Genomic DNA, 25,597 nt, shown 5'->3' on the forward strand with positions numbered 1-25,597 from the left:
AATCGGGGTCGTTGTTGGGCGCACGTGAAGGGGCCGGCGCGCATTGTTGGCGCACGAAGTTGGTCGATGGGTGATGGGGTGTGACGCGCCAAGGAAATAAAAGTAGAGAGAATGGCGTCGCGGGAGCTCTGAGCCACTAGGCCAAAGCCCGCATGCGGCACTTGCCGCCCGTGTGAACCTCACTTCGCGATCCCGCCCAGACATCTCCGCAGTAGAGTCCCCAACACCACCATGTCTGCTCAGGACGCCTATGTCAGGCACCAGGCCGTTGTGCCGGACAAGATCCCCACCGGAGAGTACCCTGTGAGTCAATTGCAGCGCGAATCCATGCGCAATGGGTGGTGGTAGCTAATGCACGGCAGCTCATCGACAATGACCCGTACGCTCCTCTACGATACCCAACGCATGCGAGTACTGACTGCAGATGAAGACACTTCAAGCGAGTCATTCGGTATGCCCGTCCGTCCGACTGGGCGCAAGGTGCCGCGCTCGGAGCCTTGAGCCCCGGATTGATGATGTACTGGGAGAAGATCTCGCCCTCCATGGTCGGCAAGGGCGGTTTCGCCCCCATCATGCGACTGAGCGGTGCTGTCGGTCTTACCGGAGCCTTCGTTTTCGTCTACTCGAGGTCATGCAGTATGTGGAGTCCAGATACAGACAAGACGGGATTGGATACTAACTTCTACGGCAGTGCGCTTCTACGGTGCGCGCGAGAACCGCCGCGAGGTCGAGATGGACATGCGCGAGATGGTCGACAAGGTCAAGAAGGGCGAGTCGCTGTACGGAACCACCGAGATGACCGAGTACATGCAGGGAGTTGCGCACAGGAACTCGCGTTACTCCTCCACATTTTCGCACATCCTCGCATGGCCAAACTTTGTCAACCACCCTTACCACGGCGTGGACACTGCCAAGTACTACCGCCAGGCTGAGTTGGAGCTGGAACAGGAGAGGGGTGGTCGGTAAACGTTTGATACAAGAGAAGAGAATGGTTTCCTTATAGTGCGGGTGTACATAAGTTCTGATGAACCAGACATCAAGTTTCAGCACACTACTTTTGACCGTTGAGAAATGTTCCACACAAACACGACTAGTGATATCCGCCCAGTAACACGATGTCTTGATACTTTCTATTTCTTTGATACCCCCTTACTCCCATCCTTAGTTTACAGCCAACCCCTTCAGCACATTCTCTTCTCCAAAATGCCGCATCTTGAACTTGCTAATCCAATCATCCCTATTGATGTACGCCCCACAGATCCTGCGCTTCCCTGTGAAGCTACTCCGTCCATGCAGCACTCTCCAGTTGTCGAAGATGAGCACCCTACCCGGCACAAGCTGTTCCCAATACTCATTCTCCTTTTTCTTGAGTATCGCGTCGAACTTGCGAGCTGCGTCGTACCATGTCTCAACTTCTTCGATAGGAAGCTCAATAGATGCTCTATCTGACGTGTTCCACCGGACGCGGAGCAAGTCGCCCGTAGCGGTGTCGTGCTCGAGGACGGGGAAGCCACGGTAGGGTTGTATTGAAATGCCTTCGTTGCCTGAGGCGTGTCCATGAACATTCACCGTTGAGAGAATCTCGTATGCTTTGCGGTCGGTGTGCCAGAGTTCGTCCGCAGCTTTGAAGCCGTCGACAAGAAGACTTGCACCGCCTTCACCGTCGGTGTGGGAAAGGAGGTGGAAAGCCTGTAGGCCGGCTGGGTCGGAGAAGTAAGTAGTGTCTGTATGTGCTTCTAGTGCGATGTTGGTGTATGCGGTATCCTTGCTCGCTAGGTCGGCCGTGAAGTCGTAGAAGCCGCCGTAGTGCGTTTCCCTAATAAAGGCTATTTTTCCCAGCATCTTCTTCGTGGCCTCTGGGTTCTCGAAAGGCGTCTCATCGACGTAGCAGAATCCGAATCTGCGCAGCCTGAAAAGTAGGTCGTTGCTGTTAGGATTCATCGCGTTAGCATACAGAGTCTTTGGTGGGCCCGAAGCGATGGATGAGTCCCAGGGTTTGATGTCGACCAAAGCTTGACGCTGTACGGCCTTCAACCTCGCGTTGTTTATAGCTTGGGAGAGAAAAGGCCCCGAGTATTCGCTTTCATGTCCATCACTCCATTCAATTCTGTGAACCGTCTCAGACCCTCTTGTTTCAGCCGAGTGCGACTTGATCGAGATGTCCTCGGGGATGGAAAATGTATCCAGAAGTCGTTGCTTGGTGGCGTCATGCGTGCAAACTTTGCATTGACAATTGTCCCGCAACCAGATGCTTGGTATTAGTCTATCGACAAGGAACATCTTCCCGTCTCGGACTTCAGGGTGCGTCTCGGACTCGGCGCGCTTGTTGAACGCAAAAGGTGTAGCCCCAATTCGCACTCTATATGGGCTTACTTTCTGGATGATGCGCTGTCGACCATATACCCGATCAAGCTCATGGGCAAGTCTCTTAGTCTCAAAGTGTAGTCGCCTGGCTTTGTTCATGTTCTCTACACCAAGGATGGCGTCGAGACCAGGTGTTTCTGGAACCCGCCGTTCAACCTCCTCCTGTTGCGGAGCATCTGTTTGTCTCTCATCTTGCGTACTTTGCTCATTGGCCGTATCAATGGCGGATGACGAGTTTAGGCGAATTGACGCCTAGTAGTTGCGTCAGTACTTTCAAAGAAATGTGGTGTGTTTAGACTAACCTGTAGATATGGTGGGTGAAGCGCGGCACGTCGGGCAAAAGATGTGGCATGAGCGCACCGGAGTGCTCTTGCCGTAAACATGACACGGATTTGTCCAGCACGAAAGTGAATTAATCAGAATCGCTACACACGAGATAGCAAACTTAATAGCATGTAGTGCAACAAAAGAATGTGGTGGGTTGGTGGCAAGGGAATTCGGATGTCAGGAGCTTAGTATGGCAAGAGCGCTCTCTAACCACCGAACGCGACCTCGGATCTTTGCACCACGACTTAAAGACGGGAGGTTCGCTCAATCATACGATTGAGACTATACTAAAATTGGGCTAGCGTGAATTCCAGTGAGTGGCCTCGTTGGCATGCCTCACGATCCGAAAAGCGAATTCTGACAAGGCGGGAACAAAGGCAAAAAGATGCAGAAAGACGCAAAAAGAAGCCGACAAGACGACGGCAAAAAGAACGACACCTGTGGGACTCGAACCCACAATCTTTGCCACCGGAAAGCAACGCCTTACCATTAGGCCAAGGTGCCTCGTTGAGGAGTGGATGAAGATTTTGAAAACTCAAACAAATATATCGCGGGGTTTTTGCGGCCTCCTAAACCTTAAGCGCAACGACCATACTGCTAGTACACGTATTCTTGAACAGGGCCTTAGGCCACTATAACAAACAGTGAGTAGCCCTATGTAGGCATCTAAGGTATTTATTAACCAACGTTTAGACACCTCGCTTGCATGCGAATGCTCTAACCCATGTGTAGGCGTTGACGCACACGAGATGGTGTGTACCTAAAAGCTCATCGCAGTTGCTTCCTGTTTTTTCCTCACCAGTACGATCACCTTCGCCTCACATGAAACATCTCCATTAAACACCATCATTGTTGCTTAGCAAACTGAACCTACTCAGCATCATCGTACTAAACACGTGTTGAATCTTGTCCATACCTGCGGGCGTGTTCGCACAGCTCCTTTCGTATAGAACTGCATGATCTCTAAATTTGCCCTCTAGTAGCATCGCCGTTTCCTTGATCAAGTTGCAGACTGACAGAATGACACTTCCCATCTATCGCGCGTTGTTGCGCGCGACGGATCGGCGTTCACAGACGCCAAGACAATCGGAGCTAGGGTCTCTCACCGTGCACTGGTGCGTACCTTCGTAATCCATAGCTGCCTCTACAGCTCCACATCACCGCCGCACCACAACAACCTCTCTGTCGGCGTCATTCACCACCATCACTCTTGCACCGACCCAGTCATCTCTATCACCCCACACCGCGTAACGTCGCTCTCACAACACCGCCACCATGTCCACACTCGAAGATCTCGACGACCTTGAGCGCCACGAGAAGGAAGAGAAGAAGGACGATGACAAGAAAGACGGAGGCAAGGACGGAAAGAAGGCTGATGGCGATGCAGAGATGCAGGATGCGGAACCAGAGGAGGAGCAGCTCGACGAAGAGATCCTGAACTCAAGCACACGAGACATCGTCGCGCGCAAACGGTTACTGGAGAACGACATGCGCATCATGAAGAGCGAGTTCCAACGGCTCACACACGAGAAGGCCTCTATGAACGAGAAGATCAAGGACAACCTAGAGAAGATCGAGAACAACAGGTATGTCGTTGACGTGCTTGCTGTCACCCCGCAGCGCGCTGGACTGAGGCGACTTCGTGGACAACACACTGACATCTTATAGGCAACTACCATACCTCGTCGGAAACGTTGTCGAGATTCTTGATCTTGACGTCACAGAAGAGGCGGCTGAGGAGGGAGCAAACATTGACCTAGACGCCACCCGCGTTGGCAAGTCGGCGGTCATCAAGACCTCAACTCGGCAAACCATCTTCTTGCCTCTCATCGGTCTAGTAGACCATGAGAAGCTGAAGCCCGGTGATCTCATTGGTGTGAATAAGGACTCATATCTCGTCCTCGATACCCTACCCGCAGAGTACGACAGTCGGGTGAAGGCTATGGAAGTCGACGAGAAGCCGACTGAGAAGTACACCGATGTTGGAGGTCTTGACAAGCAAATTGAAGAGCTCGTCGAGGCTGTAGTATGGCCCATGAAGGAGGCTGAGCGTTTCAAGAAGATTGGCATCAAGGCGCCGAAGGGTAAGCAACTCATGTGGTCATCTCTCAACACGTACTAATGATCACAGGTGCACTGATGTACGGCCCCCCTGGTACTGGAAAGACCCTCCTCGCCCGAGCCTGCGCTGCCCAAACCGACGCCACATTCCTCAAGCTCGCCGGCCCACAGCTCGTACAAATGTTCATTGGAGATGGTGCGAAGTTGGTCCGTGACTGCTTCGCCCTGGCGAAAGAGAAGGCACCTTCAATCATCTTCATCGACGAATTGGATGCCGTCGGTACAAAGCGTTTCGATTCCGAGAAGTCCGGAGACAGGGAGGTGCAGCGGACTATGTTGGAGCTGCTGAACCAGCTGGACGGTTTCGCCTCCGATGACCGTGTCAAGGTTCTTGCCGCGACGAACCGAGTCGATGTCTTGGACCCCGCTCTGCTTCGTTCTGGACGTCTAGACAGGAAGATCGAGTTCCCGCTACCAAACGAGGAGGCCCGCGCACAGATTATGCGTATCCACTCGCGGAAGATGACTGTCGATGACGCTGTCAACTGGCAAGAGTTGGCTCGCAGCACTGACGAGTTCGGTGGTGCGCAGTTGAAGGCTGTTTGTGTCGAGGCTGGTATGATTGCTCTCCGGACCGGTCACCAGAAGATCAGCCACGAGCACTACGTCGATGCTATCGCTGAGGTACAGGCAAAGAAGAAGGACACAGTCAACTTCTACGCCTAAGGTGTAGTTGGGTGGTGGTGTGGCCGCTTGCATGCGTGCACTCTCATGCCGGGCTTGTAATAATACTTAGACCTTCAGCATAGTACCATAGCGGAAATGACGATTATGAACAACAAGGGTTCGGTGAGCTGATTTCAATATAGTGTGAACAGCACATGACGTCGAGATATTCAGACATCCTACAGTGCGTTTACCTCAACCTTGGAATACTGATACAGATCCAGTGGTATAGCCGCGCCTCAAGTCCGAAGCATAGCAAAGAGAATGAGCCTTCAAACCAGAATCTGGCCTAATCTTGGTTCAGAATGGTCATTGAAGATGTACTCTGGTATACAGGATGATTACAATACCTTCGAGGTGGTTCGCCAGAGTGTCTGGTGCGCCCTCAAGTCTCACACCCAGCCAACCCGCCCGCGCAAGGCTGGCAGCTGCCGACATCGTCCGGGATCATCACTCGCACCCGATAACTCAAAGTGACTTGCATGTAGGAAACAACGCCGAGCCACGGTCGCGCTCCTTCCATGCGTTCGACGTCCCTGCATTCTGGCACGCCCTCCCTCCTCCCCTCTGATTGGCCGCCGACCCCACCAAGCGCAACCTCAACCATCCCCGTCTCAACACCAACATGCCAGGCACGTCTCACCCACGCGCAACAACACCACCACCCGATAGGTCGACTGACGTCTTTGTTCCCTCTCTAGACTCTTGCTATTCAAGATCTGGAGCCACTTTTGGTACTACTAGGACCCTGCATAGCCGCCTCTAGCGGTGGTGCGGTAGTCTACTCAGGGCAGTTCCGTAATGCTGATAGTAAGGAAGGTAGGTTGCTCTGGTAGGCTGTCTGGGCGCTGTTTGAACGATCTTCAGAACATGTGGTGAGGGTCATTGGCTCGTAGGTGACGCGAGACACGAGGACGAAGCCGTACGCCAGGCTGCGCAGCGGGGTGACCTTGTCTATTGGGGCATGCGGGTATGTATGATGACCGAACCGAAATCGGAATGATGCTTGGGGGACTCGGAATGAGGGCTCATATAACCCCTCCATGGTGTTTGTGGGGGTTCTTTTGTTTTGTTGTCGTTCCCCCCCTCTTTCTCTTGATCATTGCTTCTACTGTCTTGTTGTGAAGTCGCAGCTATGCAGGCTCTCTCAAGTTTTGTTCCAAGTGACCCGTTTCACCAGCTTACGGTTACGCTGTGCCTCGTTGGTGTGTTCCTTACGGTTGTGTTTGCTCTGGCGTTCAGACCGAAGAGCAAAGATCAGGCGCCGAGCACGTTCGAAGCATACCTCAAGTTCATCTATGGGTGCTTTTTGAAGCCTCATACTGGAGACGGATCTGGAAGCCAACAAGATGCTTTGGTGCGTTTGAAGAAGGGACAAAACTTGGAATCTGTCTGACCAAATGAATAGGAAAGCTTCTACAAAGCTCAAGCCGACGTCTACGACGCTACCCGACTCAAGCTTCTTCGAGGTCGTGAGGATATGCTGGGACTGGTCGCTGCGCAGCTCAAGCACCGTACCGAAGCGGGCTTAATCTCGCAACGACCAGTCTGGGTTGATGTACGTGACAGTAGGCTTGGATTATGGTCGATGTGCTAATGATCGCAGATTGGCGGAGGAACTGGTCACAAGTAAGTATGCAGTAGCCAACACTAAGACTACCTTGCTAACAGATTCTCAGTGTTGAACAGATGAACACATTCGTTCCCGTGGCAAGCTTCTTTCGCGCAGTTTGTAAGTCAGAAGGAATCAGCCCATAAAGCTTTCCTGACACACGCAGATGTCGTCGACCTCTCCCCCTCCCTCTGTGAGATGGCCCGGAAAAGGTTCGCCCGTCTCGGTTGGACAAACGTCAAGGTTATCTGCCAGGATGCGCGCGCCTTCCGCCTCCACGAACACGAACCGCAAGCATACGAACGCAAGGAGATGATCTCCAAAGAACAAACCGTTCGCGACCTCGACGAGAATGCGGATGCAGGTGGTGCTGAGCTTGTCACTATGAGCTATGCTCTCAGCATGATCCCCGAGTTCTACCCTGTCATCGACTCAATCGATAGCCTGATGAGCCCCAACGGTGTTATCGGTGTCGTCGACTTTTACGTACAGAACCAGGTCGACTTCATGGGTAGGAACTACATGGGTGGTGCTATTGATCGTCACTGCATGTGGATCTCACGTGTGTTCTGGCGGACATGGTTTGAGATTGACCGTGTCAATCTTGAGCCTGCGCGACGAGTATGTCAAATCCCCATCAAATGAGCATAGAATCTAACAATTCGTAGGACTACCTGGAGTACCGGTTTGGCACGGTTCTGAGTATCAACGCTCGCAACAACTTCTTCGGCACCGGTATCAAGCTCCCCTACTTTATCTGGCTCGGTTGCTCGAAAGATCACGGCGCTTCTACCCAGAAGCTTGCTGAGATTGATGCCGCCGCCACCGAATCGCCCTACCTCACGGCTCTCGACCTCCAGACAGGAGCTACACAGACTGACGTCGAAGTCCACTCAAAGGCCTACGAGTCCGCTGTGGTGAACCTACAATCCAGCCTCCCACTCCCGGCAACATGGTACCAAAACCACCACTGGCGTATTCACTACGACTCTTCTCTGCCCAAACACACTCGCTTCAACGACTCGTACATCTACGCGTTCACCTGGGAAGACGACGTAGCAGACATGCGCCTCCTCAAGCCAACCTCCAACGACGTCGTCCTAGCAATCGGGTCAGCTGGCGACAACATCCTCGCCTTCTGTCTCGAAAACTGCCGCCGCGTCCACGCCGTCGACCTCAACCCCTCGCAAAACCACCTCCTCGAGCTCAAAGTCGCCGCCTTCACCGCGCTCCCCTACCAAGACGTCTGGAAGCTCTTCGGCGAAGGCAAGCACCCCGACTTCCACAACCTCCTAATCCAGAAGCTCAGCCCCCACCTCTCATCCGAAGCCTTCCAATTCTGGCTGCACAACGGGCCTTCAGTGTTCTCGTCTTCCTCGTCAAAAGGCCTCTACTACTCCGGCGGCTCCGGCAACGCCCTCTCCATTGCAGGCTGGCTCTTCCACCTCCTAGGCATGACCTCGGACGTCCAAAAACTCTGCACAGCCTCCACCCTGAACGAACAACGGGAAATCTGGCAACGCTCCATCAAGACCGTTCTCCACTCCAAGATCCTCACCTGGGCCATCCTCGGCAACGAGAAATGGCTTTGGAAAGCGCTCGGCGTGCCCCCCGCCCAACGCGCCGTCATCGAAGCCGATTTCAAGAAAACAGACGACTTTGACGAGACAAAGACAACGTCAGTGACCAAGCCAGATGCAGCAGCAGACTACATGGCGTTCCACGAGGAGCCGTCCGACGACGCACTCAAATCGAGTTCTGGAAACGCCATCTACGAATACGTGCTCAACACCTTTGAGCCCGTAATCAACACTACTCTGCTCTCCACATCAAACCACTACTACCTCCTCACCCTCCTGGGCCACTACACACCAACATCCCACCCCACATACCTCTCCCCGAAATCGCACATCAAACTCAGCAAGCCCAATGCCTTCAACGGCCTTCGCATCCACACAGATGAGATCTCAGAGGTCATTGCTAGAATGCGACCAGGTACGCTCACCATCGTCGTGGTGATGGATAGCATGGATTGGTTCCCGCCGAGCGGCCAACAAGCACTCAAGCAGATCCGTGCGTTGAACCGCGCGTTGAAAGTCAAAGGACGGGTTATGCTCCGGTCTGCGGGCTTGGAACCGTGGTATATCAAGGTGTTTGGCGAGTGTGGGTTCGCGGTTAAGAGAGTGGCTGTGAGAGTGCCGGGGAGCTGTATTGATCGGTATGTTTCATCCCCTTTGGATCTCTCGCGGAGATTTGTTTTTGGCTGACTGACTGATGATTACAGGGTTAATATGTATGCGTCTACGTGGATTTGCACAAAGGAGGTGGGGATTGAGCGCGAGGATGTCAAGGTGGGGTTGCGCAAGACGAGTTTGGCGGAGTTGAAGCTTGAGGCTCCTGCTTTGCGTATGGAGTAAGGATTTCCTTCGTCTCTTTCTTTTGATTGCGTTATCTTGTAGCATCGGTGGCTGCTTGTCGTTCTTTTTCTGTGTCCCAAAGCTATTTTCCGCGTCAGTAGTTGTTGCCAGATACCTAGAATCCTCTCTTTGCACATGTCTTCACCTGTGCATGCGTACATAGTACATTGTCCTGATATTAAAGATATAAGCTTCTTGGCTTTCCTGCTACGTGTACACATGATATAACATCCAACGCGTTATCGTGGCAGCACCCCCTCCCTAGAGCAACCCCGAGTTGCGAAGTATGAAGCTCGAAGTCTATTGCGGACCGGAAAAAGACGCCCATGCCCAAAAACAGCCGTTCGTGGCAACCTTGCCAAAGTTCCAGACCGTTATCCGACGAAGTGAAAGCAGACGGTCGGTCGATCGACCCGACTTAGTTGGCGTTCTGGTACCGAGTCTTTCCGACGGTGAAGGGAACGTAGCGGTACTTGATCATGTGTTGAATCTGTCGTCGCACTAGAATAAAGTCAGCCTTGAACTCATGCGCACATCCCAGAACCAACTTACTCGTCAAGCCAAAAAGAATCAACCAGTAAACGACCAAGACCGGCCAGAAGACGGGCAAGTTGAAAATCTCAAACCAGCTGCAGAAGAAGCCAATAGCAATCGCCTTGGTAGTCGAGTACCAGAACTTGAACTCGGGCAGCCTGCGGACAAACGGCCTGAACTCCTGGTCCTCCTTGGTGGGCAAGCCGCTCGCATTGCCGTCCTCCATGCCCTCATCTTGCTCGAGCGCGGGGTCGAATTTGGGGGACAGGAAGGCGAGGAAGAGGTTGAGCAGGTAGATGCCGAGCGAGTATGCGACGATGTACCAGCCCTGGGCGAAGAAGATGCGCAGGCCGAAGAGCAGGAAGAGCGTGGCTGTGCCGCCCCATCGGTAGGGCGTGTAGGGCGTTGACTTGTCGAGGTACGTCTGGAACAGGCGCCCGTACTTGGTTGTTTGTGCTGTGACGGCGCTGAAAGGGGTATCGGGCTCGGGCGAGTCCATGGTTGCGACGCGGCGGGGGTGGGAGGGTGTGTGTGGTGATGGCGGAGGGGTGAAGTGGGTGCGCCGCGTAGGAAGGCGTGGGTGGGTGAATGCGGAGGCGACGTCTTGTTGAGGGAATCGTGTCAAAAAGTTGAGATGCGTCGCAAGGCTGGGGCTTAGATCGCCGGCGCCCGCCCAGGACGCGCTAGGACCAAGGTAGCGAGGGCCGCTAGTCGCGTCGAAGTGGGATGTTGGTACGGGCAGCTTTTGGCGGGCGCGCTTTACCGAGGTGCCGATGCTACCCACTTGTTGGAGCTCTGCTCTCTTTCAATGTAAACACATGCTGCCTGAGCTGGACTCGTAGTCAAAGCTCAATTCTACACACTCAACATGCAGGCATTACGATCAGCACCGAGAGTGGCCTCTCAATTCCGGTCAACGGGTCTACCTAGACTTGCGAGGGGATATGCGACAGAGAGGTCATTCGAGCATTTGCTTGTATCGGTGGCTAGACCTGGTGTTGGTTTAAGTATGATACCATCTTCTATTTAACTACTATCATACACCCCTTGAGAGATGTTTTCGGACTAAGAACCCCCAGTCCAGATCAACCGTCCCAAAGCCCTCAACGCCCTCTCCACGCCCCTCATCCTCGAGATCAACCAAGCCCTCCGCGACTTCCAAGCCTCAAAATCCATCGGTGCCATCGTCCTCACCGGATCGGAAAAGGCATTCGCGGCCGGTGCCGATATCAAAGAGATGAAGGACCTAACCTTCAGCGACGCATACGGCAAAGACTTCATAGAGTCCTGGTCCGACCTAATCACATTCCTCAAGAAGCCGCTCATCACCGCTGTCAACGGATACGCGCTAGGTGGAGGCTGTGAGCTCGCCATGATGGGAGACATCATGTACGCCGGACCGAAAGCCGTGTTCGGACAACCCGAGATCAAGCTAGGCGTCATACCCGGTGCAGGTGGTTCCCAGCGCCTTACCAAGGCAATCGGAAAGTCAAGAGCCATGGAAGTCATCCTTACTGGCGATAACATCACCGCGCAACAAGCAAGCGATTGGGGTCTTGTCGCAAAGGTGTTCGAGACACCCGAGGAGTGTGTTAGCGGTGCGATCAAGACAGCAGAGAAGATTGCGGGGTACAGCCAGATTGCTGTCAAGGCAGCTAAGGAGGTTGTGAACAAGAGCCAGGAACTCGGTATCAGGGAGGGTGTGGAGTATGAGAGGAGAGTGTTCCATGGTCTGTTTGGAAGCCAGGATCAGAAGATTGGTATGGCTGCTTTTGCGGCGAAGGAGCAGGCTAAGTGGACGAACAAATAAATGTTCGTAGAATAGATGAAAGGAAGCAGATCACGTCAACCAAAAAAAAAGAACCGAACAGGCCCGCAGCCTACATTATCATAAGAACCTATAAGATAGGGGACCTGGCGTTGATGTAGGCTCTAGACCTGTTCAGTTTTTTTCTTGTATGAGGTGAGATGATTGAAATCGCCTTGAACACATTTGTTAGTGCATGCGGTTTCTACGAGGAGCTGTGTGACCCAGAATACCAAGCTTAGTTTAGCACTCAAAAATGGGCTGTACTACGCGCTAATTCTTCGATACCATTCTGGCATGCGTACTGGAGAATCGCGATCAAATTTCCATCGCATTCGGCATGGAATGGCATCGCATCTCAATGAAGCTACGCGTGCCTCGGCAGCACCCGATAAGCTTATCGGCAGCACCTGACAACCCGCGCACGCACGCGCGTGAGATGACGCGAGTACATGTGGGGAAACTCTGGAACACTACTCCATCTGACATGCCGCTACTCTCCCAGACATCCTCCTCTCCACATGCCCAACCCTCACCATGGAAGCGACACCGCCATGGTTACGCGACGCCCTCCGCTTCGCTCTAACAGCGACAGCATCGACTGAAGCCCCCTGGTGGGCGCACGACTACAACGCCTTCAAAGCCGCCGGCGGAGGCGACCTTGTCGATCCGGATGACCCTGGCAAAGACCCGCGGTTCCGCAAACTCGTCGAAGCCATATTGTTCAGTCGGAGGTTTCTGAACACATACAACTTGGTCCTGTTGGGCGTGCTGCTGGTCTTCACTGTATGGCATTGGTCCGAGAAGATCGTGCTGCACCGGCGGAAGAGGCGCATAGCCAGTACAACGAAGGGGGATGATGAGACGGCGCATGAAGAAGAGGCTGAGGCCTGGAGTAGCTCGAGTAGTACTATTGAAGGGAATGCGACGCCCCCCGATACCACCGCCGCGAAGAAAATACACGATGCCGATGAAACGAGCCCTCTGCTTCCTTCGCAGCGACCCCGACGCGTGACGAGACCAGTAGTATGGCGTCCTTACTACATGCTCAAGTCTACGCTGCAATACCAGCCTCGACCCATTCCTGTCGTCAACAAAACACTGCCCACCAACGCCGTCTCGTTGCTCGTCCTCGCTTGGATCGGCTTGAACATCTTCTACAACTTCTACCGCATGCCGCTCTCCTTCATGTACCTCTTCGTCTTCGCCGACCGATGCGGTATCATTTTCATCACGAACCTGCCCCTTCTATACCTCCTCGCTGCGAAGAACCAGCCGATAAAGTTGTTGACGGGATACTCGTATGAGAGTCTTAATATCTTCCATAGGAGAGTAGGAGAGCTCGTGTGTCTAGAAGCATTCCTGCATTTCCTCGGTATGGTGGCTGTGTGGTATGGCATGTTGAGGCATCTGGGGTTCACGCTGGCGAGATTCATATTCAACCGCGTTGTGCTATTGGGCTTAGCTGCGCTCATCGCGTATGAGTTGATCTACTTCACCAGCCTGGGAAGCTTCCGAAAGCGGTGGTATGAGATCTTCCTAGGCCTGCACATCATGCTTCAAGTCGCTGGATTGGTGTTCCTGTGGTTCCACCACCACACCTCACGGCCGTACGTTGGCGTTTCCCTCGCCATCTTCCTCGTCGATCGACTCGTCTACCGTATGTGGTTGAAATCCAGCACCCATCCCGCCACACTAGAAATCCTCGAAGACGACGAAACCCTTTTGCTCTCCGCCAACTGGGAAGTCAACACGAAGAAATCGGCGGTCCTAGCCAAGAACATGACACAAGGCTGGAAACCAAACGAACACATCTTCATCTCCGTCCCGTCTCTCTCCCGCAAAGATGGCATACAATCCCATCCATTCACCATTTTCTCCGCCGCCCCGACAACATCAACGCAAGATGGCGACGGAAAACACGCATGGTTCTCCCTTCTCATCCGCGCCCAATCCGAACCAGGCTTCACACACAGCCTCCTCCGCCACGCCCGCGCCTCCCCACACCCAACAACACAACTCCGCATCCGCCTCGACGGCCCCTACGGCTCATCCCACGCCCTCGACCATCTAGAATCCTCCTCAACAGCCATACTCATCGCCGGCGGATCCGGCATAGCAGTCGCCTATCCCCTGCTCTACGCCCTCTTGCATCCCTCACCCATCGACCCCGAATCCACCCCCAGATCCCAAAGAAAAGTAAAATTACTCTGGATAACGCATTCACTTGACCACCGCCTCTGGATACCAGAGGATAAATTAAAGGAATTGGAAGATTGGGGGTTGGATGTGCTCATCACGCCGCCGACGGCACTTGCCGGGCGACCGGATGCGGGCGGTATTGTGAGAGAGTGGGTTGAAGAGGAGGATGTACATGGGAATGCGAGGACTGGTGTTGTAGTTAGTGGACCTGATGGCTTGGTCAGAGATGTAAGGAATACGTGTGCGGAGTTGATTTGGAGCGGGAGGGATGTCGATGTTCAGGTTGAGAAGTTTGGGTGGTAGATGCCCTTTCGTTTCAGCAATATCTGCGGAGTTGGATGGCTTTTTTTGGTTCTCCGGAGTTTGTGATAGACGGGGTGGGTGGGAGTCTGCTTTTGCTTCTGCTGGTGTCTTCAACATTCCCTGTAGCGATTTCTTTTTGTAAGGGAAGAGAGAGCTCAGGGGGGCAGGTAGAAGTGGCGATGGGTATGCCATATCCGAGTATTGACTAGGTGGACGCCTGTGACGGTTCCGACGACAAAATGATCATTTGATCATTTTGTCATCAGAACCGCCACAGGCGTCCACCTCGAGCAGACTGGGACGGAGCTCATGGTGATTGACCCTATACCATCGTACGAGTCAATCCACGTAGTTGCCTACCCAAGCAACTATGTGGATTGGATCGTACGAAGTTATCAGCTTCAACGCAGTCTACTCGTAGTGAATACTCGGGCATAGCATTGGAATTAGAAAACCCGACTATCTTCCGTGTCAAGACCCATCAGGCAAAACCATCTCTCATCTAACTTCGTAAAAACGTTCCCCCACTAAATGCTAATGCCTGTCTCCTAAGTTTGTGATAGACTGGCACGTCAGCCCTAGGAAAAAATTAAACACCCTGGAGCCTACATTAAGATAAAAACATACAAACCAGGCGGTCTAAGATCAACGTAGGCTCTAGCGTGTTCAGTTTTCTTATTGTACGAGGTGCTGGGTGGGTTGGAGTTCTGCTTTGCGCTTGTTGTACGGTCTTGTCACATTCGCTTTGGCGGTCACCTGTGAGAAAGATAGAGAGAGAGAGAGAGCATTTGGGGATAACAGTGGCGATAAGTAGCCATGTCCGAGTGTCCAATCGGTGTCCGGTTCCACTAGATGCAGACGGTGTGCCTTCACCGCTTGATTTGTCAAGTGGGGGATATCCGACGAAGTGCTATATCCCTCATTTGACAAATCAAGCGGTGAAGGCACACCATCGGCATCTAGTGGAACTGAACACCTAGTGTATACTCAGACAGGGCATCAGGATTAGAAGACCCAAGCATCTCCAATCTCACCCATCAGCCAGAACCGTATCATCTAACTTGATAAAAACGTTTCCCCTAAACGCCAATGCTTGTCCCCCAAAACGCCCATGCCAATGCGATTAGCCAAGAGTAGCCTTGCATATCCAAGCCCTCCATGCATACACCTCAGCCATCCGCAATGAAACTCATGACCCGGAATCAAATCTACCGTCCCCGAGCAATATCCCTAGTCTCCTTCTTCTTCTTAAGATACGCACTAATCTGCTCCACCTGACTGACAAAGAAACAGCGATTCGCGTCGTTCTGCCACACCAGCACACCCAGCGCACCCGCATACCCCAGCACATCCCTGTACTCTGATTCGGAGCCGAATTCGCGCATCAAGTACCCCGTCGTAGTCTCCACACGCTCGCCTTCGTATTCCCAAAGCCGGATCTGGTCCATGACCGTAGGCGGGATGTAGGGAATAGTCTTCTGCATCTGAGGATGCGCGTAGGTCGTCAGATAGGAGATTATTTGACTGGAAGTGATGCCTGATTGAACGGCTTTGTGGACGGATTCTTTGGTGAGTTTGCCGGAGACGAGGTTGGGGAAGCGATGTTGGAGTTTGGTGAAGAGGGATAAGATTGCGATTTGGATGAGGCTGTTTGTGTAGGCGTAGAGGCGATAGTTTGTTTCGATGATGATGAAGCCCTTGTTTGCGGATGCAGAGGGGCCGGCGTTGCCTTGGGAGGCTTGGGCGATGTCGTTGGAGGAAGCGGACATGGCGCTGCCGGAGTCTGAGGTTAGAGTCGTAGCGAGGCGCGTGGGGTAGAAGGTTCGCGCGTTCTTGTCTGAGCGGTAGACAAGGCCCATGGAGGAGAGGTCCTCGAGCATCTGGGATTGGGTGGGGGAGAGGGTAGATGTGGAATAGTCTTGGCCTAGTTCTAGGGAACCAAGCATGAAGAGAAAGGATAACACTTCGGTTTCGGACATGCCGAGCTGGGGGTCGTTGTCAGATTCGGTGTTCGTTGGCGGCGGCTGTTCTCGAAGAGGACAGTTTTCGCAGGGTTCGTGGGGTTCAATACTTACTTCGTTGGTCATTTTCAGGTAGACGATGAGCAGACTCCAGACTTGCGCGTTTGTCTCTTGCAGCACGAAAGAAAAGCCGTCTTTGGTAATTCTTGGACTTCCATGTACGGTCCTCACAAGGTCACCGGTATGTAGCAGCTTCTTCGTTCCAGGACCGACTTCTGCTCTCTCGATGCTGTCTCTGCTAAGTCCAGCCGCGCCGCTCACCAAGTAATAGAGTATACCCTCCCATTGCGATCGCGAGTATTCGTCGAGGAAGTCGATGCTTAACCGCTTTCCGCCGCTCTCTTCTCTGGTCGCTGGCACACCGAACGAGCGGTGCGTGCCGGAGCCCTCGAGGGCGTTTCGCAGGCTGCCTTGAAAGTCTTTGCTGAGTGTCCACGAGAAGGTACCGTCGTCCTGTTTAGCAGGGGCAATGATGTGTAGGCGTTCGAGGGTAAAGAGAGCCTGTTCCTTCTCTTTCCTAGCGGAAGGCTTGAACCAGGCGTCCATGTCGGCTACGGGGAAGGATGAGGGTCTATAGAGCATCGCAAAGACTATGGATTTGGCTATGGCTCCGTTAGCGACAGAATTGCGGACGTAATAAATGCACTCACCAAGATGCGGAAGCATGCAGCGGAGCACCGCCAACACGGTGGATGGCTGCTCATACAGCCGCCGGTGTGTCGCGACAGGCAGACCCTCGAGGTATTCCAGCGCCTGAGATGAAGATGAAGCCGACATCGTGGGAGATGTGGAGAGGAGGATGTCAGTCTACCGCCGTATTATCATGTTCGGAGAGAAAGGGTCCACGAGTTTGGGCGGTAGCGACGCGTGGGTCGCGCAAGTGGAAGTCGCAGGTCGCCAATCGCCAAAGAAAGTTGATGACGCGCCGAGCGAGCGGAAAGCTCACCCCACAAATTCCGCTCCACCCTGGTCTAGCTTCCGAGGTACGTGGGCAACTGCCGAGCGGAACATCGACATCACTCTTCGCACATCGCGGGGTGAGCATCAATCATGCCGGCGCTGAAGTTTGTGAGATCCGTGAGTTAAACAGAATGCCATTGATCTACCTTATGGGTCTTCTAATATGTCGCTAGGTCTGGGAATCATTCCGAGCCAACTCCGGCTTGGAGCCAAGGTACTTTCAGCGTCCAGTGGACATCAACAGAACTGATAGATAATCGCTTCGAAGGCTTCTAGATGGTGTGAGTATGATCCATTCGATAAAATTAAACCGTGGCTGACGTTCTATCTAGCTCCGCGTGACCTCGGCAGTCCCAGGACGCGTCAAGTTCGAGCTAGACATCCAGAAAGAGCATACAGTTCGTGCTATCCCACCTATCGTCTCCTACAATATTCTCGAAACTGACCTAACGTAGAACCGCCTTAACATCCTCCACGGCGGGACAATAGCTAGCATGGGTAAGCCACCCCTCCCAAAGCCCCCACTCAAACACCAGTATCTAACGAACCCCCAGTCGACCTCGGTGGCTCCCTCGCAGTAGCCTCCCGCGGGCTCTTCGCAACAGGCGTATCCACCGACCTAAACGTAACCTACCTCTCCTCCGGCGGCAAAATCGGCGACTTGATTAAGGCCGAAGTAACATGTGATAAATGTGAGTCCATCATATCGGCATGCCTTGCCTTACTCAAGAGACCCGGTCGCTGATTACTTCGCTCCAGTCGGTAAAACACTCGCTTTCACGTCCATAAACTTCAGCAACAACAAGGGAGAGGTCTTCGCACGGGGGAGCCACACCAAGTACGTTGCGTTGGCGTGGAAAGATCCCAACAACATCGTGGAGGAGCTTTCGCCAAAGCCGGAGAAGAAAGAGTAGAAGCACAGATGCGGTGAACATGATGCGTCACGGCGCATATCATGTGGGAGAATACGATGCCCGGTCATGGCACTATGAATACATACGTCTGGTCTTGGGCTTAGTCGACAGGCTTGGGCTTAGCGGCCCGGGGACAAGCCACCGTTCGAAATCACTTCGAATTGCTGGGAGACCTCATCGTTCGATCTTCCAATAATTCGAAGTAATTTCGATGGGTAGCTTGCTTTCGGATTGCTAAGCCCAAGCCTATCGAATAAGCCGTTAGAGACCGCAGACGACAAGGAACTACTGACTCGTGATTATGTACGTGTGAAAGCCATAGAAAACTTCAAATCTCGTGTCCTTACATCAATTGCAGATATGTCATGCTCACAGCAGTCAACACCTCGGTCAACGACTGTCGCCTGTTCTACTCAAGCCGTAATGTCGACATAAGAATTACATTACTACCTCTTTGTGGATATCTAACAATGCATGCTTCCTGTGCAGATCACAAAGTTGATGTCTTGACGTTCTCATGCCACGCACAGTATCTTAAACTCTCGCGCTTCCTTTTTGCCCTCGTTGTGTCTCGTAACATCTTTTACTCTTTGCAGGTTTCACATGATCGTAACCTTCTCGTCCACTTCCGCGTTCTCGTCCAGGTTGTAACGTGGCCGTCCACCTTCCACAACCTCCATCATCCTGGTAGAGTTATGAACCATCCGAGGACGTCTCCTGGTTCCGCTCAGTCGAGTCGTCGGATTTGTTCCAACCCTTGCCCTTCATTAGGTTGATCAGGCTAGCCTTACGTGGGGTCAGCTTCCTCACGGCCCGTCCAAAGGCTCCAGCCCCTGCAGAAGTCGTGTTGTCGTCGTGCTTACGGAATGACATCGGCGGAAGGTCTGCCGGATTGCCGAGCAGTTTGTGCTCTCTCCTGTATTTGTACTCGAACTCCTAGGCGTAGTCAGTACAACATATTCAGAGTCATGACGCAGATAGAACGTACCCAAAGGCTATCTGCTGCTTGATCGGAAGTGCACAGGTCGCGCAGTTGTCCGAGTATGTAGCACGCCGCCAGCTTGTCTTGATTCAATTTGCATTCTCCCAAGAGGCCGGAGGTTTGATGGGCAGGGTCAAGTTCAGCTTTCATTGCATCGGTACGCCATTGATCGTATCGAGACTGGAATCTTCCAGCCCAGTAAAGCGGCGGCATATAGTCTTTAACCTGCAAGATCTCATTGTCAGCAACGTCGGACCTCTCTTGCCCATGTCTACTCCACGAGCGGCTGGAAGAATAGGCCCAGAGGTTTCCAGCGTTGTTTGGTGCTCTGATCGGGACTCTGGTTGGTACTGGGGGGAACGCCGCCAGACTGAAACTAGATTCGGTGAATTTCATTGACGACACAAGGCTTCGTCCAGGTTGACAAGGTGTACATGTCGGCGTGACACTCGGTCTTTCATCGTCCGTCTCCTCGGGTATCGATTCGCACGAGCTCGCGTCTGATCTGACCCTGACATGTTGAGAGGGGACAGTGCTCTTCGGATTCATGCCAACTGACTGGACCAAGTCCGACAAAGACGCTGTCCTGTACTGCTCCGGGATGCGAGGCACCGGTGGAGCGACTTCCAGGTGGCTTCCAAAATTATGGAAGGTTTGGGAACGTGGAAGTCTGCTCACCTCATGTGTAGTCATCGCCAAAGCATGGGATGACCGCCAGACGCCGCCCAAACCATTTGGTGTTCCTAGCGTTTTCCTTTGCTTTTCTCTGTCCGTGGGCAGCCGGGGAAGGGCTGGCCTGACATTATCGCTCGCATCTGGAGTGGGTGTTGGAAGCTCGGTGTTGCGAGACTGTACAACTGCAGATTGTGACACCGAGGGTGATGCTGCTGGTGTATCTTTCTGTTCCTCCGACTGTATCCGCTTTACTGTCACTGGCGTCTGCTGTGCAAGCTGTGAGCTCATCCTCTTTCTTACTGTGGGTGGAGTCGCGAAGCTAGGCTCCCTGCTCTGTGAATATTGTAGTCCCGGACCAAACGACCTTCTACTGTTCAGAGTACCGGGCACTGCAAGTGATTCCCTCTTCAGCGTCCTCTCTTGTATCTGCGACCGCCTGTGTGATATACGTCTGTCCGTCGGTATGTTCTCTTGCAGAAGCGGCCTTTGAGCTACTGGTGATACCACAGACATCTTAGGTCCTGGCCGCCTGGGAGCCATATATCGCGCCGACTGTGGCCCGTTGGCTGTTTTGACGAGATTTGGTGTCGTACGTGAGCGCAGCTGATAGGAATGCTTCACCGGAGAGCCATTGTTGGCGGCTGCCAACGCGTGGGCAGTCGCGATGTGTTTGATCTGTTGAGAAGCGCGGTACGAGACGTGTTGTTGAACGTGTTGACGTGGACTAGAGCGACGGCGCTCTAGAGATGGTGGACTGGGAGTAGGAATCTTCGAAGGTACCGAATCTGGCTCTGATTGAGGCATTACCGCGAGAGAATGGGACTTGACTGCGCCTTCTACGTCCGCAGCGAACGACTGAGGCTCAACCCTAACCGGGAGCGGAATGAAGCTCAGCGTACGCGATCGGGGCAGTGGCTGCGGTGTGGTATCGGTATCTGCGCTTTTGTGTAAAGTCTTGCTGAACGGGACTGTTGCGCACTCTTCGGTCGCATCGTTGGAGTGGCTGGATGGCGCAGAAACACGCATCGGTGAAAGCTCAGCTTCGCATGTAGGGTTTGTTGTAGTAATGTCGGTTGCAGATGGCTCGGTAACAGCCAACGACGGTACATTCACTTGATGACGTCCTGGGGTCGTCCTTCGCTGCGAGAGTGGATTTGATATGAAAGCGAAGCCATAGCTGAGCTTTCTTCGGAATTTGCTGCTGCTGTTTTCTTGAGGCTCGCCACCCACTGGGAGGTGAGTTGTCGACTTTTCTCTCCAGCCCACCATCGCCGCTGCTCCGTCTTCACTTAGCTGAGCCGTCTCCCACCGCGCGCGAATCTGCTCGAATCTGTGTCGATCTGAATATGTTAGCATGGCTGTAGCGTGGTGCGCAACGTTTGTGGAGAAGAAGAACTTACCCGCGGAATGTTATTGTGGAAGATGTTGTCTTTGAGATGGTAAACACGGAAGGCACGAAGCAGCCAACTCGGATCAACAACAACGTCATGGAACGACCAAATGCAGCCAATGCCAAACGACAGGAAGGAGCAGCTGCAAACGCCGCCAAGAACTACGATTGTACAGACTCTTGACGTCAAGCCGCCCATATGCTTGACACCCTCCACGCGCCCTAGTCAAACGACATCTGTCCTGCACCTGGCTGATACCACGACATGAACAATTCAAGACGATAGTGAGACAACAAGATGATGGGTATTCAAACATTGAAAAGCACAAACCTAAGACACCATGCTATGCTATGCAACCATTCCCTTTAGATAACACCGAGGATGTTATTATCCGTATTCCTTACTCCGAGTCACTGTCAACGATAAAGCCAGCCCTCATATTGCGCGCCGCCGCTGGTCTACGCGCTACCGGTGCATCGTCGTCATCATCGTCATCTGAATCTGCGTCTGGCATTGCAGCATCGCTGCTCTTCGTCGCGGTATCACTCGCTGGCTTCCTGGGCGTGTCCGCGTCACTAAGTGCTGCTGCTGCCCCAGCGTTCTGCGATGAAAGTGGCGTATCTGTAGTTTCATCCTCATCTTCCTCCTCATTACCATCAACCACGGAAGGAGCCTGACTGCTCTCTGCATCTTCCATATCGTCGTCACTATCGGCGAATGGCGCTTTCCGTTTCGGTGGACTTTTTCTCCTCTTGCTCTTCTTGGCCGGTGCATCAGCTTTTCGCTTTTTGGATGCGACTGGCTCCACGGTTCCAAGTACAAGCGACTTCTTGAAGACCTTCATGTTTTCCTCGCGGATCGCCTGTTCTCGCGCGAAGAAAGCGGCATCCTTCTCAGCGTCCCAGTCCTCGTCGTCTGAGTCATGCACATACATGGTACTTAATGCTTTGGCTTGCTTCTCGATTTCCTTCTTGCGACGTGCTTCGGCTCTGCGGTCCTTCTCTTCGTCGTCAAGCTCCACAGGACTATTCCTTCGGCGTCGTCGCTTCAGTGTCTTGCGAGGGGCGTCTGCATCTCTCTCAGTGGGACCACCCTTGGCATACTCTCCATGGTCCTCTTCCTCGTCGCGGTCTATGCCGTCAGAGTCATCATCAAACTCAGCCCGACGAGTGGAGCGTCGAGCGGATGCAGCCTTGCTACGTAGCAAATCTTCTGGCGCTTTGCCGTCCTCATATGTTGGAGGATCGAATTCATACTTGCGAATGAGATCGATGGCTTCTTGTAATTGCGTTGAGGTAAGGGATGAAGGTATGATCCATGAAGCGTCCGGATCGTGATGTTCTCCTAATCTCTCGAAACCGACTAGGTTCATGAGCAGTCGTAATTTATTATCTTTGAACATAGCGACGCGGCGTTCTTCGGTATCATGCTTGATGACTGGACTCGGTTAGCAGACTTTTTTACAATGTGATCACCGTACTTACAGATCGATGGCGGCTTCGAGGTTTCAGTGTCTGCGTTCTCAGGTGCCTCGCCTTCTGGACGCTCCTCTACGTCACCCACCAACGCCTTTTGTGCTTCAGCTGCCTCTTCCCACGCCTTGCGCTCTTCAGCTGCTGATGTGAGCACGTCTCGTACCCAGCGGAGAGCATCCGACTTTGACTGATTAACAAGAACACCAACAGCGACACCAATCTGATCAGGTAGCTCCATTCCAGGTTTGACCTCAAGCTCTGCCGGAGCTCGTGGCGCTCGAGTGTGTATCTCGCGATCAAATCCGTGCTCAAGGAAGAAGATGGTTGCAGGGATCTTGTCGAACAGCATCTCGACTACCAGCTCTGGCCTCTCTTGTACTCTCTTTACAACCTGCCTGAAGAAGTGTTTGACAAAATCATCCCACTCTCTGTAAGCTGGCGACTCTGGATCAAGACCACCTGGACCTTTCATCATCTTGTTGAAAAGCGCCAGGATGTCCACCCTGCACAGCAAGACACCAAGCTCCATCTTGAAAGCGACACGGTGAAAGAAGCGATGCGCACGCTTGAGCTGCTCAGTATCGAGGTCGCTGAAGTACTTGGCAAAGGCAACGAACGTGTTAACGCTACTTTGGTTCACAAACTTCGCCGAGAACTTCATGAAATCGAACTTGCGTTCAGAAACCGTCTTTTGGGCTTGTTGGAGGTCTTCAGTCTCAGAAACGTTACCCTCTTCCTCTCCGTCTTCGCCCTGCTTTTCCGCTTTCTTCTTCTTGATCTTTCGGGCTCGTCGTTTCGATCGAATTTGCATGTCAACGTTCTGCTTTGCATAGCGCTCGAGCATCCGCAAGAAGACATGGGAAAGCTCCGTGACTGCATCAAGGTAGCCAAAGCCTTGATCTTTGTATGACCTCAGGATCATGACTATCCTGTCATGTGTTGATTCTTCGTAGAAGATACGGTTTTGAATGTTCTCGGCAATCTCTTGGTCTTCCTCAAGGCCCGACTCGGACATCTCATGCACAGTGAGCAAGATTTGCGTGAAGCATTTCAGCCCGGCGTTCAGGTCTCGCCATGCCTTCTCGTCCTGACTCTTCTGCATGAAGCGGTTGAGTAGGATGAAAGTCTCCTGATTCATGACTTCAGCCACTAGTCCGTAGCTCTCATCTTCAGCAGACAGAACTTCAGGACTCTTCGGGTCTGCGGCCCTCTCCTTCATCGTCCTCCGCCGTGCGCACTCTGCTCGCAGAAACCACGATACGAGGTAGAAGAACTGCCTGGAGTGTCGTGTTTCCACACGCTCCGTTTCGCGCTCGATAGCTTTCCGCAGATGCAGGAATAGAGGGTTAAAGGACGAGTCGAGGAACTCCTCGACGAACGCTTTGATATGTTTCCGCGCAGAAGAAGTCAGTGGTACCGGAAGATCAAACTCCTCTCTCTCTTCATCGGCCTGCTTCTTCCCGGGCCGTCTGGGTTTGTTCCACTTCTTTGTATCGTCCATCTTCTGCATGCTAGCCTGAGCCTTGCCTAGTACATCCTGCCCAGATATCGTAGTGACCTTCTCGTCGTCCCTCTTCATCCAGATCATCGTTCCGAATCGGTTGTGCCGGGTTGGTGCATTGCGAGCGTACCCTGCAAGCATGGCCTTTTCCTTCTGGATCAAGCCCTTGAGCTCGTCCGTGTTCTTAGTGTTAAGCTTCTTATCTTCCATGAACAGCTTCTCAGCATCGATGCCCTTGAGCAAGAAGAACAGGATTTCGAGGATTACGACGTCTTGGGTAACAAAGTCCTCCCCGATGCTTGACGCGATACTCAGAATGACCTGGAATATATCCTGCTCGTGGAAAGTATCAATCGTTGCAGATCGGGAGACTTCAGCTTCGTCGGTGTCCATGTGTGCATTGTTTGGGGGCGCGAGCATGGCGATGTTGCGTATGAAGTATAGTGCGATTCGGATGATACCCTCGTCTCGTGGTGTGCGTTCTCGGAGGGGTACGGCCATAGAAGGGAGCGCGATCTTGACAGCAGTCTGCAGGGTTCTGTCTCGGTCGAATTGCAGAATAGCACGTTTGTAGCCAATTTGGGCGAGCCCGATATAAGGCCCATGTCGGTGGTGGTTTACGGTCGCTTCGGTGGGGTCGATCTCGTTGGGCCAAGTCAAAGGCACGAGAAGTTCCACTGCGGTCGTCAGTACAGTCTCAATATTCGGAGTATACTTTCTCACATGTCGCAACCGCAATCTTGTGCTTCCAGGCGCTTTCCATGACAGTTGGTGATATCTTGGCCAGTATCTCAAGCAAGTCGCCCTTTACGAAGTTTGCTTCGGCCATGCATCGTGCTACATCGCGTCGATTGTACTGCCCGTCGGCGAACTTCAGCCATTTCCGTAGGTCCTTGAGGCAGAGCAGGGCGTCGTGTCCGAGTGCATACGTGCCGTCATCGCCAATACCACCGAGCTGATTGTATGTCAGTAGCCATTGTGTCAGTGGGAAGGGATACGTACAGCAGATATTAGACTAGAGACGTGAGCGCGAACTTCTGGGTTCACAGTATCCTGCGCCCAGTCGTCCAGCGTTGTCTGAGCCATTGTCGTGGTTGATGCTCAGATAGCCCGCCGGTGTCGCGATGGCCCAAAAGACGCGTCGACGCGTAAAGTGCCACAAGCGGGACAAACCGCGCAAATCCGCCAAGACAGGGCTGATCCTCGCGCCTTCCCGCCGCCAGTCAACGTCATGCCTCGGCTAGCCCGCCGCGGTTCTCATCGGCCTGGGGAAATGTCGTTCTGCATCACATGTTGATTCCGCATCTTCCATAATTCGTGCAATC

At 53.1% G+C, this 25,597-nt stretch overlaps 10 protein-coding genes and 1 non-coding gene across 11 annotated transcripts; 6 read left to right on the plus strand and 5 right to left on the minus strand.

Annotated features, from left to right (window-relative positions):
• Positions 1 to 231: 231 nt before the first annotated feature.
• Positions 232 to 966, plus strand: J4E85_006351 (uncharacterized protein; the record flags this gene model as incomplete). Its single annotated transcript, XM_051470591.1, has 4 exons — positions 232 to 303; positions 363 to 379; positions 431 to 636; positions 692 to 966. The coding sequence occupies 4 exons, from the start codon at positions 232 to 234 to the stop codon at positions 964 to 966; spliced, it is 570 nt and encodes a 189-aa protein (XP_051326079.1).
• A 195-nt stretch (positions 967 to 1,161) lies between these two features.
• On the minus strand, positions 1,162 to 2,463 carry J4E85_006352 (uncharacterized protein; the record flags this gene model as incomplete). Its single annotated transcript, XM_051470592.1, has 1 exon — positions 1,162 to 2,463. One exon carries the CDS (start codon positions 2,461 to 2,463, stop codon positions 1,162 to 1,164), a length of 1,302 nt encoding a protein of 433 aa, XP_051326080.1.
• A 660-nt stretch (positions 2,464 to 3,123) lies between these two features.
• Positions 3,124 to 3,195, minus strand: J4E85_006353. Its single transcript has one exon. It is a non-coding gene; the product is annotated as a tRNA-Arg (tRNA).
• Positions 3,196 to 3,966: 771 nt separating this feature from the next.
• Positions 3,967 to 5,478, plus strand: RPT5 (26S proteasome regulatory subunit 6A; the record flags this gene model as incomplete). Its single annotated transcript, XM_051470593.1, has 3 exons — positions 3,967 to 4,277; positions 4,360 to 4,775; positions 4,823 to 5,478. 3 exons carry the CDS (start codon positions 3,967 to 3,969, stop codon positions 5,476 to 5,478), a joined length of 1,383 nt encoding a protein of 460 aa, XP_051326081.1.
• A 1,135-nt stretch (positions 5,479 to 6,613) lies between these two features.
• Positions 6,614 to 9,507, plus strand: J4E85_006355 (uncharacterized protein; the record flags this gene model as incomplete). The annotated part of the gene is made up of 7 exons (XM_051470594.1): positions 6,614 to 6,835; positions 6,887 to 7,036; positions 7,085 to 7,107; positions 7,158 to 7,210; positions 7,257 to 7,711; positions 7,759 to 9,308; positions 9,375 to 9,507. 7 exons carry the CDS (start codon positions 6,614 to 6,616, stop codon positions 9,505 to 9,507), a joined length of 2,586 nt encoding a protein of 861 aa, XP_051326082.1.
• Positions 9,508 to 9,925: 418 nt separating this feature from the next.
• Positions 9,926 to 10,540, minus strand: J4E85_006356 (uncharacterized protein; the record flags this gene model as incomplete). The annotated part of the gene is made up of 2 exons (XM_051470595.1): positions 9,926 to 10,008; positions 10,060 to 10,540. The coding sequence occupies 2 exons, from the start codon at positions 10,538 to 10,540 to the stop codon at positions 9,926 to 9,928; spliced, it is 564 nt and encodes a 187-aa protein (XP_051326083.1).
• Positions 10,541 to 10,909: 369 nt separating this feature from the next.
• Positions 10,910 to 11,851, plus strand: ECHS1 (putative enoyl-CoA hydratase, mitochondrial; the record flags this gene model as incomplete). Its single annotated transcript, XM_051470596.1, has 2 exons — positions 10,910 to 11,048; positions 11,121 to 11,851. The coding sequence occupies 2 exons, from the start codon at positions 10,910 to 10,912 to the stop codon at positions 11,849 to 11,851; spliced, it is 870 nt and encodes a 289-aa protein (XP_051326084.1).
• A 534-nt stretch (positions 11,852 to 12,385) lies between these two features.
• On the plus strand, positions 12,386 to 14,282 carry J4E85_006358 (uncharacterized protein; the record flags this gene model as incomplete). The annotated part of the gene is made up of 2 exons (XM_051470597.1): positions 12,386 to 14,218; positions 14,250 to 14,282. The coding sequence occupies 2 exons, from the start codon at positions 12,386 to 12,388 to the stop codon at positions 14,280 to 14,282; spliced, it is 1,866 nt and encodes a 621-aa protein (XP_051326085.1).
• A 1,279-nt stretch (positions 14,283 to 15,561) lies between these two features.
• J4E85_006359 (uncharacterized protein) lies at positions 15,562 to 17,151 on the minus strand (the record flags this gene model as incomplete). Its single annotated transcript, XM_051470598.1, has 3 exons — positions 15,562 to 16,377; positions 16,429 to 16,976; positions 17,025 to 17,151. The coding sequence occupies 3 exons, from the start codon at positions 17,149 to 17,151 to the stop codon at positions 15,562 to 15,564; spliced, it is 1,491 nt and encodes a 496-aa protein (XP_051326086.1).
• Positions 17,152 to 17,828: 677 nt separating this feature from the next.
• Positions 17,829 to 18,248, plus strand: J4E85_006360 (uncharacterized protein; the record flags this gene model as incomplete). The annotated part of the gene is made up of 3 exons (XM_051470599.1): positions 17,829 to 17,832; positions 17,889 to 18,026; positions 18,094 to 18,248. 3 exons carry the CDS (start codon positions 17,829 to 17,831, stop codon positions 18,246 to 18,248), a joined length of 297 nt encoding a protein of 98 aa, XP_051326087.1.
• Positions 18,249 to 21,696: 3,448 nt separating this feature from the next.
• On the minus strand, positions 21,697 to 25,358 carry TOF1 (Topoisomerase 1-associated factor 1; the record flags this gene model as incomplete). The annotated part of the gene is made up of 4 exons (XM_051470600.1): positions 21,697 to 22,733; positions 22,781 to 24,949; positions 24,996 to 25,227; positions 25,275 to 25,358. 4 exons carry the CDS (start codon positions 25,356 to 25,358, stop codon positions 21,697 to 21,699), a joined length of 3,522 nt encoding a protein of 1,173 aa, XP_051326088.1.
• Between the last annotated feature and the right edge of the window lie 239 nt (positions 25,359 to 25,597).

The sequence above is a fragment of the Alternaria conjuncta genome (genome assembly GCF_024043145.1).
Source record: "Alternaria conjuncta strain BMP 0040 chromosome Unknown scaffold_8, whole genome shotgun sequence".
Lineage (NCBI taxonomy): Eukaryota > Fungi > Ascomycota > Dothideomycetes > Pleosporales > Pleosporaceae > Alternaria > Alternaria conjuncta.